Source organism: Eulemur rufifrons, chromosome 13, assembly GCF_041146395.1.
Source record: "Eulemur rufifrons isolate Redbay chromosome 13, OSU_ERuf_1, whole genome shotgun sequence".
Taxonomy (NCBI): Eukaryota; Metazoa; Chordata; class Mammalia; order Primates; family Lemuridae; genus Eulemur; species Eulemur rufifrons.
This window is the reverse complement of record NC_090995.1, coordinates 15,636,701-15,652,026: the sequence shown is the minus strand read 5'-3', so window position 1 is coordinate 15,652,026 and position 15,326 is coordinate 15,636,701. Positions and strand designations below refer to the sequence as shown.

General features: G+C 51.9%; 1 protein-coding gene across 1 annotated transcript in view; it reads left to right on the top strand.

Moving 5' to 3' along the window:
* The window catches only part of FRAS1 (Fraser extracellular matrix complex subunit 1), a 302,789-nt gene that overhangs the window by 147,752 nt on the left and 139,711 nt on the right, over nt 1-15,326 (top strand). The window contains exons 15-18 of the mRNA XM_069485441.1: nt 4,127-4,267; nt 6,523-6,663; nt 8,541-8,717; nt 14,496-14,636. Coding sequence (XP_069341542.1) covers nt 4,127-4,267; nt 6,523-6,663; nt 8,541-8,717; nt 14,496-14,636 — 600 coding nt within the window. The remainder of the gene's footprint in view (nt 1-4,126; nt 4,268-6,522; nt 6,664-8,540; nt 8,718-14,495; nt 14,637-15,326) is intronic.

Genomic DNA, 15,326 nt, shown 5'->3' with positions numbered 1-15,326 from the left:
CCTCCTCACTCGGGCACGTACCCGAGATGTGCCCGTGTTGTGTCACCTGCCCTTCACCCCTCACTGTTAGGCGACTCTCCCGGGGCCGCCCCCTGTCGCCTGACCCCCCCACTCCTGGGCACAGACCCCTTCCACTCGCTCCGTCGCTGGACAGCACCAGGACCAGCCTCAGACGTGTCCCTTCACGAACCCAGCGGAGGTTCCCTGGGGTTCGTACCCCGGAGCAGAATGGCCGGTTTCCTACCTCTGAGTGTCCTTTATTTGACTGAGGAGGGCTGGGTTGCTCCACAGAACGGCCGTGCGACCTACAGTCCCAAGTGTGTGGGTGTCTCACCCTCGCCACCGCTGGGCATCACCAAGCTTCTGATCTTTTTCTGGTCAGTGGGCATAGAGGGTCATCCCATTTGATATGCATATTTTGATTACGGATGAGTTTGAGCCTATCTTCAACTCCTGTTGGACTTTGAGTGTCCCTTCCATAAATTGCCTTTTAACTCGCTTTCCCCGTTGTTCTGCCGGCCTTCTCCTTCTGTGGGGTTCATTCTATGGACTTTTTGTTTGCCGTGGATGTTAACTCTCCTCCGCATTAAATATGCAGATAGTTCCCATTCTGTTGGCTTTTAGCTTTGAATATGGTGCCCTTGGTTGGACTGGAATCTTTAACCTATCGTGTTTGGCTGTAAGGTTTTGCTTTTGAATTTTTGTTGAAGATCTACTTTTGCTAACGTTCACCAATAATTCATTCTACATTTTCTTCTATTAATTTCACAGTTTTATCTTGACTTAAGTCGTCAGTCCGTCTGGAGTCCAATTACGTATATGGGTTTAAGTAGGGATCCAGCTTGGTTTTCTCCGTTTTGTGATCCAGTTTTTCCAACATTATCTAGTAATTCAAGCTTACCATCTCTGTTTATAACCTTTATTGTATATTAAATTTTTGTATATACGTGGGTCTGTCTGAACTCTAAGACATGGAATTTCTAAATATCCATAGTCTAAATTTCTTGTCTTGTACACCATCACGTTTTGTTCATTAATTTCTGTTGCTTTGTGGTATGTTTCAATATCTGATTGGAAAAATTCCCTTTTTTCCTCTTCAAAGTTGACTTAGCTATTCATGGACTTTGAATGCATTTATTGAATTCCTCAGAAAATTCAACTGGAAGTTTTAATGATATTGTCTTGAAATTGTAGATTAGTTTGGGGGGAAATGACATCTTCCTAATAATTTTATTTAAATTTATAATTTCTTCTAAATTGCAGAAATTTACAATTTGTTTCTAAGTATTACTTTAGGTGTGTCTTAAAATGTTTGATGTGCAATGTTTTCATTGTTTGGTCAATTCTAATTTTTTTTAATTTCTGCAAAATTGCATTTAGCTTTAAGATTATTCAGTTGTGTTGAGATGTCAGTTCTAGAATCAGAAACCTCAGAGTGTTTGTGACGTGTGGAAGGAAAGGACACCTGTCAGGTTTATTTTTGTTTCTTTGTTGCAGTCGTGGGTTGAGGGGTGATTCTCTTCTTGTCCGATATGCAGGCTGCTGCCCTGGCCCATGTATGGAAGGTCACCTTGCCCAGCACGTTTGCCTGTGGATGGCTGCTGAGTCCTCCAGGATGCAGGACGGAGCGTGTGGCCCCGTTACGTAGCATCTCTCTCCTCAAGTTCTCAAAGCATTTTTCTAGAGGTTCGCAGGGTGTAGGTGGGGTAAGGAAACAGGCAGAATGAATCCCAGAGGTTCCCTGTTTCTGAAACGCTGCTTCTCTGTAGCAGGAAGGAGGTTTGCTCGGATTGTTCTGACGCCGTCAGCCAGTGCGTGCAGAGCAGGCTGAGGCCACACGCGCCGTAAGGAGCCCTTTCTCTGACTCTCCAGGCTCATCTTCCCACCTGCACTTTTGCGTGTCTGTCCGCCTGGCTCCTCAGATTCTTCCGTCAACCATTCAGACTCTTCTCTTTCAAAATAAACCTTTCCAGGGTCTGCACTTGCGTTGCATTTTTGCAGTATAAGAAAGACAAAAGAATGGCCCTCTCCTCTTAACTATTTCTCTCCCTGTCCCCTCCGTTCCCAGCCAGGGGCCTTCAGAGGAGCGGTTCGTGATCCCAGACCTCACTTCTGGGCTGTCCCCTGACCCCACTGACGCGTGTGGCCCAGGCCACCCGTAGCCCGGTTTCTAAGTGCAGTGGCACCTTCTCAGGTGGTGTTTGTCCTCGCTGCGCTGCTGACCACGTCCTTCCGGTAGCTTCCTCCTCCTTTGGCTTATCAGCTACCACACTCCCTTTTGCTTTGGGTCATTTCTTCTTGGTCACCTTTGCTAATTTTTTCTTTTTCCTGAAATATCGATGCTACCCAGATCTGTCTACATCTGTCTTACCTGCACGCTCTTCCTAAACAAACTAATCTTTTTTTCAACAACTACCTGTGTGTGGTGACCCCCGACCCTCCCCTGAGCTCCAGGACTACAAACGAGGTTGCCTGCGGGACGGCAGCGCCCGGCCCGAGCCCCCCATGCTCCTCACACCTGCTCCCCTTCTTGCGTTCTGTGCGCGGCATCACCTGTCCCCAAGGCAGACAGAGCCCTGGACGCCGTCTGAAACGTTTTCTCCTTCACCGCTCGCAAATCCGTCCCCACCGCCACAGCCTTGATTTACCCCCGATCGTCTTGCCCTGTGAGCATTGCCGTGACCTTTCAGCCGGGCCCCCAACCCTCCTCCTCGCCCCCAGCTGCCTTCCAGACTGGAGCTGGAGTGGTGTTGCTTCTGCACGAGCGTGGCCGTGTGTCTGCTGCGTTTGCAACGCCCGGGCTCCCGGCACCGTGCACAGGCTGAGAGTCCAGACGGCGGGCTCTGGCTGCGGCCTTCCTGCCGGGCTTCCCACTTGGCAGCCCGGTGGACGCTCTTGCCCTGCACAGCCCGGGCTCCCGGCACCGTGCACAGGCTGAGAGTCCAGACGGCGGGGTCTGGCTGCGGCCTTCCTGCCGGGCTTCCCACTTGGCAGCCCGGTGGACGCTCTTGCCCTGCACAGCCCGGGCTCCCGGCACCGTGCACAGGCTGAGAGTCCAGACGGCGGGGTCTGGCTGCGGCCTTCCCGCCGGGCTTCCCACTTGGCAGCCCGGTGGACGCTCTTGCCCTGCACAGCCCGGGCTCCCGGCACCGTGCACAGGCTGAGAGTCCAGACGGCGGGGTCTGGCTGCGGCCTTCCCGCCGGGCTTCCCACTTGGCAGCCCGGTGGACGCTCTTGCCCTGCACAGCCCGGGCTCCTCCCGGTGCCGGGTCTCGACGTCTGTGCGGCTCGGCCTGAGGCATCCGGCCGCTTCCGTCAGCCCCGCACGGTTCGACCCACTTTCCGGGACAGGGCTCAGTGGTTGCTGCTTCTACGATTTCGTTTTTGACCTTTTCTCTCTCTAACCCCACTCACCTTTTTCTGGCTTTTCATTTTGCCTATACAGACTGATCTGTGTGGTATTTTTAATAGTTCTAATATTGTCTATTTCTTTTCCTTCCATTAAACTAATAAGGTACTTAAAGCACAGTCTAAGTTGATGAGTTTTTGTGTCTCTACTACCTGGCCGAGACCTCGCACAGACCTTAATAATTGTTTTTTGGAGTAAATGAATAAGTGAGTGAGAGCCTGAAAGACTGTAAAATTCAACAATGTCAGCCTAATTTTAGAACATGAACTTGCATAGTAGAATCCTGAATTTCTGAATTCTCTCTCGAAGTGGGGTGAAATAAAGGATAAAGTATTTGGTACCTACTGATACAAAAACAATTATTCATTGTTTATTTTACATTCCAGTGGAGCTGAGCGTGTGGTGTTTTTGTTTGATAAGTCCGGCAGCCACAACTCTACCTTCCAGGCCGTTCTCACTTTGAATCCCGTGTCCAGTGGGTTACACGGCAGGGCACACCTGAGAGTATCTGTTACGCCTGGTTCAGCGAATAATTCTTCAGTCCCCCTTCAGCAGTGAAAACGGAAAGCAGAGTCCCTGGAGATGCTGGGCTCCAGGGGACAGAACTCTGCTGAGGAGCCGGAGCGCGAGGTCACTGCGCTGACACCCACCGCGGGTGTGGCGGCCCCGCTGCTTCCTGCGCTCACTGTCCCTTTCTCCGACGGCTCCCCCCCGTAGCTTGCGACCCGTCCTGCAAGAGCTGCGGCCCCGGCAGCCCCAGGTGTCTGACCTGCCCCGAGGAGACCGTCTTGCACGACGGGACGTGCGTCTCCGAGTGCCCCGGCGGGTTCTACACCGACGCCGCGGGCAGGTGCAGAGGTAAGAGACAGCCCCCGCCGTCGTCCTCAGAAAGTCCTTGGTGCGCGTTTGGCTGTGCTTGGTGCCGTGTGCTGCGCGTGGGGATTTGTGTTCCTGATGGGAAAACGTCACTTTGGAAGGGACAGCGTTTCCATTACAGAGCCTGTGTGCTTGGCACGGGAGCGGGAGAGACGGGTGGACGCTGGGCGACTAGAATGATGAAATGAAGAACTTGTGTGTGTCGGTCCTCGTTAGTGTCCATTCGGTCGTTTCCAAATGCCAGGAGCGTCTTTAACACACAGTCCCTGTGTACGTGTAAACCAGCACTGACTTAGGTTGTCGGTGTGACAAAATCAGTCCCCCCCTTTTTTTTTTTTTTTTTGAGACAACATCTCACTCTGTCACCCAGGCTGGAGTGCAGTGGCATCGTCATAGCTCACTGCAGCCTTGAACTCCTGGGCTCAAGCGACCCTCCTGCCTCAGCCTCCCGAGTAGCTGGGGCTACAGGCATGCGCCACCACAGTTGGCTAATTTTTAAACTTTTTGTACGAATGGGATCTCACTGTGTTGTCCAGGATGGTCTCAAACTCCTGGCCTTAAGTGATCCTCCTGCCTCAGCCTCCCAAAGCGCTGGGATCACAGGCATGAGCCCACTAGGTCCAGCCCAGAGTCATTCCTTACATGGCATTTATAAACTCATATGCTCAACTACAGCACACCACAAAATAAAATTAAAGAGTTAAACCAAGTTTGTTAGCTAGCAAAGCTGAAGTCTGTCTCCGTTGAAATTTGTTTTTATGTGCTGTTTGGTTATTGTTTCTTTCAGACTTATACAACCTAAACTATGACATATTCCGATTTGAGACCTTGTAAATTTCCAGCTTACATGTGCCTGACTTGTGTCTTTCCTGACAGGTAATTTGCTGCCTGGGGCGTCTCCATTGCCCCTCCTGTCTGGGACACGCACGTCCTCTTGCTGCCTAGTGTCTGTCGGTGCAGGGTGTTCACACCCGTCCCACCACCTCTCCTCAGCAGCCTCCTCTTTGCCCGCCAACCCCTCTCCTTCCTCACCCAGCGTTTATCCCTTTCCCCCCGTGTCCCGCCCCCTACCAAGGTGCTCGTCCTGTCCCCACACCCTCACCCCACAGCAGCTCTGACCGCTGTCCTGCAGAGCCTCTTCCTGTGTCTGACCCTTGTCCTCAGCCCATAAAGGCTCAACCAGGCTGTGCCACCATCTGTCTTTCAGAGTCGTGAGGCCCCACTGCTAACACCAGGGCCAAAGCAGAGGGCACCCACACCTGACGTTGTCACGTGTTTGGTCAGCGGCTGTAATTCTTACTTAGAATCCTAGCATGCCAACGCCGGAAGCATCTTGAATGATCATTCGGTCCAACCTCTTACTGTGCATACGTCAAGGAAACTGGGTCTGGAGAGACGTGGGCTTGGCTACGGGCATCGCTAAGTTGGGGGGCTGGCCGGTGTGGACGCCGGAGCTTCTGGCTCCAGACCCCCGACTTCCCGCTCTTCTCCATTCAGGCACTGTGGCTTCTAGGGCCATGCAGACTGGGGCTAAATCCCAGCCCTGCTGTATAACGAGCTCTGTGATCTTGGGTAAATTTTTTAACCTCTCAAGACCTCAATTTCCTCATTTATAAAATGTAGTTAATAATGCCTATCTCATAACATTGTTAATGAGAATTACAAGTAACAATGTATAAAGCACTTAACACAAACACTAAATAAATGGTAGCTAATAAATATAGGCAAGGCCAGGTGCGGTGGCTCACGCCTTTAATCCTAGCACTTTGGGAGGCTGAGGCAAGAGGATCGCTTGAGGTCAGGGGTTGGAGACCAGCCTGAGCAAGAGCGAGACTCTGTCTCCACCAAAAAGCAGAAAAATTAGCCGGGCATGGTGGTGCAAGCACCTGTTGTCCCAGCTACTCGGGAGGCTGAGGCAGGAGGATCACTGGAGCCCAGGAGTGTGAGGTTGCTGTGAGCTATCATGACGCCATGGCACTCTATGCAGGGTGACAGAGCGAGACTCTGTCTTATAAAACAAAACAAACAAATAAATACATAACAGGCAGAACACGGATGAAAGACGGGTGAGGGTCCCATGAGTGGTTCCGGCAGCGCAACCACCTCCTGACTCGTCTTTTCCCCTGATTCCGTGTGATGTGTGCAGGGGACCGAGAGCGTCATGGGGAGGGTTTTCGGGCACGCGGTGGGCTCTGCGGTCCCCTCAGTCCCGTGTGCTTCCCTCTCGCTCTCCGCAGGCTGCCATGACTCGTGTGCCGGCTGCTCCGGGCCCAGCGCCGCGCAGTGCACAGCCTGTGCTGCCCCCCGCGCCCTGCGCCAGGGCCGCTGCCTGTCCCGCTGCGGAGACGGCTTCTACCCTGACCTCGGGGTCTGCACAGGTACCGTGGGTGCCACCACCGTCCCTGAGACGGCCCATCACAAGGGCGTAGATTGACTTTTCCCTTAGTATTGCTTTCCAGTGCAGGCTTTCTGCTAGTGTATCTTACAGCTAGTGTATCTTACAGCTAGTGTATCGTACAGCTAGAGTATCTTACAGCTAGTGTATCCTACAGCTAGTGTATCCTACAGCTAGTGTATCCTACAGCTAGTGTATCCTACAGCTAGTGTATCCTACAGCTAGTGTACCTTACAGCTAGTGTACCTTACAGCTAGTGTACCTTACAGCTAGAGTATCCTACAGCTAGTGTATCCTACAGCTAGTGTATCCTACAGCTAGTGTATCCTACAGCTAGTGTACCTTACAGCTAGAGTACCTTACAGCTAGTGTACCTTACAGCTAGAGTATCTTACAGCTAGTGTATCCTACAGCTAGTGTATCCTACAGCTAGAGTATCCTACAGCTAGAGTATCCTACAGCTAGTGTATCCTACAGCTAGTGTATCCTACAGCTAGTGTATCCTACAGCTAGTGTATCCTACAGCTAGTGTATCCTACAGCTAGAGTATCCTACAGCTAGTGTATCCTACAGCTAGTGTATCCTACAGCTAGTGTATCCTACAGCTAGTGTATCCTACAGCTAGAGTACCTTACAGCTAGAGTACCTTACAGCTAGTGTACCTTACAGCTAGTGTATCTTACAGCTAGTGTATCTTACATGGTTGTGCGTACATTATATTTACTTTCTTATTACCAAACTTTTGCGAAGGGATAATCTGAAAAATCACATTTGAAAACTTGTGAAGACACCCAAATGTTCACGTATTGTCTGGCTGTTCTTACGGCAAATGTTATTTCCTTTAGTGTATATTAAAGCGAGATGGGTCTCTTATTTCCTCCTTTCTCTGCTCTCCTGCCATTGCTGAGGTTTTTCTTAGACTTCATTTTGTTTTTCCCTGAAGAATTTCTTTTTGAGAGTCACTAGCAGTGCCTCTGGGCTGAGTAAAATGGAAAAATCTTAAATAGCTGTTTGCCAAACAGACTTTGGGCTCCGTGGGAAGGCAGTGTCGTTTAAACATTTTGACACCAGAACACTGGGAGCACACACTTTAATTCGGTGAAATTAATTTATATTTATTTGTATACAGGGCACCTTAGAAAAGAGTTTGAGAGTAGTTACAAGAAAAATGTATTTGAAACAGGAAAGCTGCAATAAATACTTTGAAAAAGAAAATTTAGAGAATCTTTTAAAGAACCAGATAGTTAATTGTATCCAACTGCGGGCATGAGATAGTTTGAGTGCTGTCGTTAGCTTTGATTTTCACCAGTACCCAGGACAACAAAATATGGACGGATTGTAAAATCTTCATTGCTGCTCAAAGAGGGCCTCTTCCTCGTCTAGAAAACAGCCTCTTCCCAAATAAATGGTGAGAGGAATTTGTTGCCCATACCCCTGTATACTCATGTTGGACGACTAGTGGATAATAGCACAACAACCATTTTTGCAAAAGACACGGTAATGGCCTTCGTATGAAAACTTCTAGAAGTCTTCAATAAAAACCGAGGGCACAATGTGAAACCGTCATTCAGCGAATGTGTTCCTCTGGAGAACCGAGCCCGTGTTGTCCAGCGTGCTGGGCTTTTGCCATCCAGCCCGACAGCCCTTCCAGGACCTAAGTGCCATGCCTGGTTCCCACACTCTCCCTGTTCCTTTCACAAACGTCACTGCCACCCTGTGCGTTGTGCAGAGCACTCGGAAAACAATACGCTGACAGGTGCACTGGGGGAACTCTTCTGGGGGTTTGATTTGAGGAGGGGCTTGCGTTGGTCGCAGCACATCTGATGCTCGAGCTGATTCTGCGTTTCATTCCGTCCGCAGCATGTCATTCCTCCTGCCTGACCTGCGTGGGTCCGGAGCCCTCGCACTGCACGGGGTGCAGGAAGCCGGAGGATGGGCTGCAGGTCGAGCAGCCGTCCGGGGCCGGGGCTCCCTCTGGAGCGTGTGTCTCTCAGTGCGGAGCCCAGTTTTACCTGGAGAGCTCTGGGCTCTGTGCAGGTGAGTGAGCCTGGTCTGAGGAAAGGTCAGGCGGCCTCTGGGGTCTCCTCTCGGGGCAGCCTGTGAGATGGGGCGACAGCCAGGAAGGCCTCAGTTTCCCGGGAGCGTGGCCCCGGGGTGCTGGGGGTGAAGCAGGCTACGGACACGCAAACCAGGGGCCCCCGCTTGTGCCCCCCACCCTCTGGGAATAACAGATGGGCTTAGAGAGCTGGTTCCTCCCCAGAGTCACATTCTCAGAAGTTCCAGACGGAGGTTCTTTCAGAGACCGGTATGGTCAGCTAAGAAAGAGCCGGAGCTCACTGTAGAATTTTAATGATTATTTCCTCTCATGAATGTGAATCGGTCTCTTCCGGGCACAATCTGGACTGCTGTGAAACTTTGGGAGTGATTCCTGCCGTCGCTTGGCTCATCCTCTGCAGAGAATCGAGGACATCCCGAATTCTGCGACTCGGTAGCCGCGACTCCGTAGCTGGAGGCGCGTGGATGAGCAGACAAGGGGGGTGGGGGAGGGGGTGCAGGTTCCTGGGGGGAGGAAGGGAGGCCCCTCTCTGCTCCCACATGGAGCCGCCTTCCTGTTGGGAGAACTGTTTGACTCTGAAGCTATGGGGGAAAAGAAATGACTCATTAATCTTATATTTTTCATTGTAAACATAGTTCATTGAAGAAAATTTTGAAAGTAGAAAAATAGTCCACCCACCACCTAAGCTTAATGGCCTTTGCCATTTTGCTATAATATGAGTCTTTTTTCCTCTTCATGACTTGGAGTGTTTATTTTTGCAACATAACTTATAAGCATGTTGCAAATTCAATTTTGTATCCTATTGCATCTGACATTGCTGAAAAAGAAACAAGAAAAACCTCTGTGTCCCGTAAGCTCTGTCACTACGGTGGCTCCAGTCTCCATCCTCCCTGGAAAGGCTGGATTTCGAGGCCACTGCGGCGCAGAGGGAAGTGGGCAGGACTGGAAACGGGGCGCAGGGCCAGACGCTCGCCTCCCTGGGCCTTCACACTCACGGCGTCAGGACACTGTGTCTTTCACGTGGGCTTTTTCCAGGGTCGAAGGAGGTCAGGAGTGTGACAGTGGCTGGTCAATTACAAAGCCCCCACTCAGCATGTAGAAGCGCGGCACACAGGCTGAGGGGTTCGGGGACAGGTAGGGGTGACCCCTGCTCCCCGGCAGGCTCCAGGCTCCAGGGGGTTTACAGAGAGCCCAGGAACTGGGGACGGGTCGCAGCTCTTCAGACATCCTGGCTTCTACCCACACGGGCGTCGCCGGGACTTTCTGTGGCCACTCCAACTCCCGCGGCTCCGTGTTCACAGCGACTTGGGGAACGTGGGAGTCTTTGTGGGTGCTGAGGCTCCCGCTGCCGCGCTGGGCGAGGCGCACACCCCACAGCCGCCTCCCGCCGGGGTCTGGCTGCACTGGGTGTTGGGACGAGGGTGACGCGGCTCCTTCCTTGGGGACCCGCAGACTCCTGGGGTGGGGGGTGTTTTCTGCTCTCGGTTTAATGGCTCCTCAGATCTCGGCAGTGGGTTTACTTTACCAGACAGGCTTCTTCCAGCAACTCCTTTCTGGAGAGGCCCAGGTCCCCTACGGACAGGAATTACGGTGTCCGATTAACGCTGCAGCTCACTCACCACGAAACAACTTGCGGTGGCCGCCCGGCCTGGGCGTGAACGTGTCCGGGGATTAGATCAGCCACGTAATTGCCCGATTCCGTGGCAAATTAATGACGGATTCTCTCGATTTCCACAGTTCTGCAGAGGATGCAAGATGATACAATTTTGAAGAAATTACAAGTTTTATTTTAAAAATGAGCTCTGTATGACAATACTGAGTTTTGTTTACATAGTATCTATTATCTCAGAAGAAACACTGTGTTTTAAAAAAAGAGTGTGGAGGTAACAGAAATCCCAGCAGCCCCGTCCCTGCCTTTTCCTTGTGCTCAGCTTGGTGACGGAGCCGTGGTCAGGCAACCGTCACGGGAACTTCAGGGGCTACATTTTTCCAAACCTCCTCTTTCAGTCTGGAAGAGTTTTTCTGCTTGGGCTGGGTCTTACTGTACAGGACACAATTGCACAAAATTGCTTCTAGGTTTTGTACTATTTTTTTTTTTTTTTTTTTGAGACAGAGTCTCACTTTGTTGCCCGGGCTAGAGTGAGTGCCGTGGCGTCAGCCTTACTCACAGCAACCTCCTGCTCCTGGGCTTAAGCGATCCTCCTGCCTCAGCCTCCCGAGTAGCTGGGACTACAGGCATGCGCCACCATGCCCAGCTAATTTTTTCTATATATATTTTAGTTGGCCAGATAATTTCTTTCTATTTTTAGTAGAGACGGGGGTCTTGCTCTTGCTCAGGCTGGTCTCGAACTCCTGACCTCAAGCGATCCTCCCGCTTCAGCCTCCCAGAGTGCTGGGATGACAGGCGTGAGCCACCTCGCCCGGCCTAGGTTTTGTACTAATTTTTAACAAAAAAAATTTATCAGTTCTTTTGGTCAATTTATTAACTTGGTTTAGGTGAGTGGGGAGAGAAGTGTGCTGTGTGTATTTTGATGCATTCAGTGGTTGCTAAGACTTACCAAGGGCCTCAAGGCAAAGAGTCTTAATTAAAGAAATAAATGGGCAGGAATCTGCCTGTACAGCTTAGGAGCATGTTACCATTTATGGGGTTGGAATTGCCTTCCATTAATTGAATCGAACGTACGGAATCTAGATTGAGCCGTGCTCTTTAATGTGGTCCGTGGAGTGCTGACAGGCCGTCTATAAGTGCGCGCCTTCCGGCAGCGCTCAGTCTTCGCTTTCCCCTCCTGGCTGTTACAGCGGGAGGGCGCCGGGCCCCGGGGACAGAAAGATGAACACGCTGGAGGCCACGCCTGGGGGAAAGCGGGATCAAGCAGGGACGGACACGTGAGCAAGTAGTTAAAAGGGCGTGTGACACAGGCTGGAACGACACTGGGCACAAGGTGTAGAAATGGCACGAGGAGACTGGCTCTGTCTGGGAGAGACAGCAGTGAGGAAGGATTTGTAGAGGGAAAACTTGGCGTGATTAAGCTTTTGAGGGATTGATGAGCGTCCGCCAGGTGAAGAAGGCAGGGAGGGGCCTTCTAGAGCAAGGGGACGGCCAGTGCGAGGCGTGGCGTGTTTGGAGGAGCGCCGTGTGTTTGATACTCCTGCAGTGCAAAGTCCAGAGAGGAGACCTGTGAGGAATGACACTGGGGACGTGGCGTGTGCGTGGGTCACGCCACAAAGCGCTTTACGTGCCGTGCTCAGGAGTTTAGCATTGGCGCTGTTGGTGTTGGTGAGCCATGGAAAGATTCTAAGTAGCGGAATGATTTGGTCAATTTGCATTTTATAAGGATGATAAAATCTGGCGATGGTGTGGCGGATAGATGGGGAGAAGCAGGGTGGGCTGGTGGGAGGCTCCACACTGGTCCGCAGCGTGTGATGCCGAAGGTCTGGACTGAGGGGTCACGGGGTGGGAAGTGGCGTCTATTCGACAGGGATTCAGGCTGCGAAGCCAACAGAGCCCGAAGTGTTGTGGTGATGGGAAGTAGAGCGAGGTGGGGAATGCAAAACAAATGCCGGCCGGGGGGGCAGGAGGTGCAGGAGTGAGGTGGGGAAAGAGTACAGTTCGGGGCAGACGTCCACAATTGCATTAAGTGGGTGTGGGCTGAGCTCAGAAGTGGATGAGGAGTGGTGTTTTGGAAGTGAGGAGTGTAAACGCCGGTAACACACCCAGTGGAGATTCCTCCCGGGCGGTGGATTCCTGTGGCTGGCGTTCGGGAGAGAGGCCAGAGCTCACACACACCTGAGACTCACCAGCACGGGGGCCGTCACTGAAGCTGTGGGTGAGTTTGCCCAAGAGTGAGGAAGAGGAAGGGCAAAGGGCGGAGTATTTATGTGGTGTTCAGAGAAAGCGGCTGAAAGCAACGATCAAAGAGGGAAGAACTAGACGAGTGTGATGCCCGGGTTTCCCTCCACTCCCCCACCCATTTAGTCAGCGGAAATTCATTTGTTGAGAACCTGTGACAGGCCGGGGACAGGAACGGTGATGGGTGTACAGGACTCACAGGGACGAAAGAAGATGTGATTTTTACTCTTAAAGATTTTCCAGTCTAGTTTGAGGGGGGAGATGGGGGATGTTAAGAAAGAAAGAAAGACAAAAAACGGAATGAGAATCAAGAAAAGGAGGGTGAAGGAAAGGGGAGGTTGATTCTGATCGACTCCGCTCATTTCAGTTTTCAGCCCTTAGGTACTAGGGGTTTTGATATCTGCATCTTGTGTTTTGGAGAAGTCCATCCCCACATTTGTTAACATGAAAATGTAGGAAGTTTTGTATGGAATGAAAGTAGGGATGCTGGGCCACTTTTTTGTATCATTAGAAAGAAAAGAGAAAGGGTAGTGTCGGTTGTTGGAAATTTAAATAGAAAATGGATGAGCAAGAATTGATGTTTTAGTTGTCTGGGGCACAGTTTGTGCTGGAGTCGGGTTGGCGGGACTTCCCGCCGTCTGGGGTCACTTGCGGTGCTGAAGCCGCCTCTCGCTTTCTCAGAGGTACGCGCACTTAGCCGTCAGCCAGAAAGCCGGTCTTGAAGATGTAGTATCACCTGGAGGAATTACTCACAGGACGTTCAGATACCTCCCGCAGATGCTCTGCAGTGGAGTTAGTCTCCCTTGAAGGATCTCAGACTTCGGACAGGACTCCTGCCATGAAATCCGCTTCCGTAGAAAGATGGAGCCTCACAAACTCACGGAAGCAGCGTAGACGTTCCCCAAACCAGCGCAGAGTTGAAGTCTCATGAGATGGTTAAGACGGATGCAGATGCGAAGCCCTGCACTCACAGACACACGGTGTCATGGAGAACAGAGGCTTTGAGAGGATGGTCACCCAGCACGTCCTTTCCCTCTGTGTCCGCGGCAACTAGCTAGTTCGTCATCTGTTTGATTCTTAACTGTCCCCAGGGAGGGGATCCTGAAGTCTGCCATGTAACGTTCACGGGCTGATTCCTGAAATCGAGTGTGTGGCGAAGGGACCTTCCCCTGGGCTTCTTGGCCCACCCTTTCCGTTGGTTTGTCCCCTTTGCTTTCTGCTTTGTGCAGTTCAATAATAAGCTCCATTCGCGTTGAGCTCGGCCACTATATGGACTTTGTGACCAAATGAAATAAAATATATTTATGTGCGTAATACATTGATTCATCTTTCTCCCGTTTTCAATTCCACAATGACCCACTCTGATTTCCTATTTATTAGGGTTTAGCGTTGCTACAAAGGAACACCGGGGACTGGGTAATTCGTGAAGAAAAGAGGCTTACTTGGCTCTCGCTCCTGCAGACCGTACGAGAGCGTGGCGCCAGCGCCGTCTTCTGGCTTCTGGGAGCTTCTGTCCCGATCGGGCCCTTTTCTCTTTGATCTGAGCAGCCCGATAAGCAGCCAGTGTCTGGTGACGCGATTCTGGGACAGCCGTCCCATGGGGGGGAGAAGGGTTTATGGCTTCCTGTGCTTTGCTCGACATGCTGTGAGAATGGGGGCTCGGGCGGGAAGAAGCGTGTGACGGTGCGGACGGTTATGTCCGGCGTCTGTGCTCTGTTCGGTCCGGGTGCCACAGACGCTTGCTCTGCAGGACGTTGCCTTGGAGAGGGGTGTGGCAGGTGTGTGCCCCGTGCCTGGAAAAGCCAAGCGAACGTGCAGAACACGTCCCAGCCCGGAAGCGTTGACGGGAGAGACAGCTGCTGCCGTGTCGTGGGAGGCTTCCCTGACTGTCCCTCTGCTTTGTCCCCAGCGTGCCACCAGTCCTGTCTCCGGTGTGCAGGGAGGAGTCCCCACAACTGCACGGCCTGCCGGCCTCCCCGCGTGCTGCTGGGCGGGCGGTGCCTGTCCCGGTGCCCCGACGGCCACTTCAGCCAGGCAGGCGGCTGCGCAGGTGAGTGTGTGACGGGCTCGTGCGTGTCCCCTGTGCCCGTGTTTTCTTCACGGCGCAGCCAAATGCTGTGATCAGCGACCCTGTCATGCTGGGGACTGCAGGTGGCAAGGTCTGGAGTGAGGGGAACAAGTAAGATTTCGTTCTCCCAGTGAGGAGGCGGTGACGGAGCGGGAAAGAGGGAATCAGCTTTACGGGAGACGGTGACATCTGAGTGAACCGTGAGCTTGGTTTTCCCTCACCTGGAAGACACGGTCTGGACACGTAACTCTCCTCATGGACCAAACGATGACCTTTATGTCTGTAGGAACCAGAACAGAGGTCCGTGTAACTCTCTGTTGCTACGGCTCTTCTTAAAGTTTTATGTTTCTGATCATTAAAGGATTATGTGCTCATTGTATGAGGTTTAAAAGTTCAGGATAGAGGCGGGGCGCGGTGGCTCAGGGCTGTAATCCCAGCACTCTGGGAGGCCGAGGCGGGAGGATCGCTCGAGGTCAGGAGTTCAAAACCAGCCTGAGCAAGAGTGAGACCCCATCTCCACTAAAAAATAGAAAGAAATTAACCATACAACTAAAAATATATACAAAAAATTAGCCGGGCGTGGTGGCGCATGCCTGTAGTCCCAGCTACTCGGGAGGCTGAGGCAGGAGGATCGCTTAAGCCCAGGAGTTTGAAGTTGCTGTGAGCTAGGCT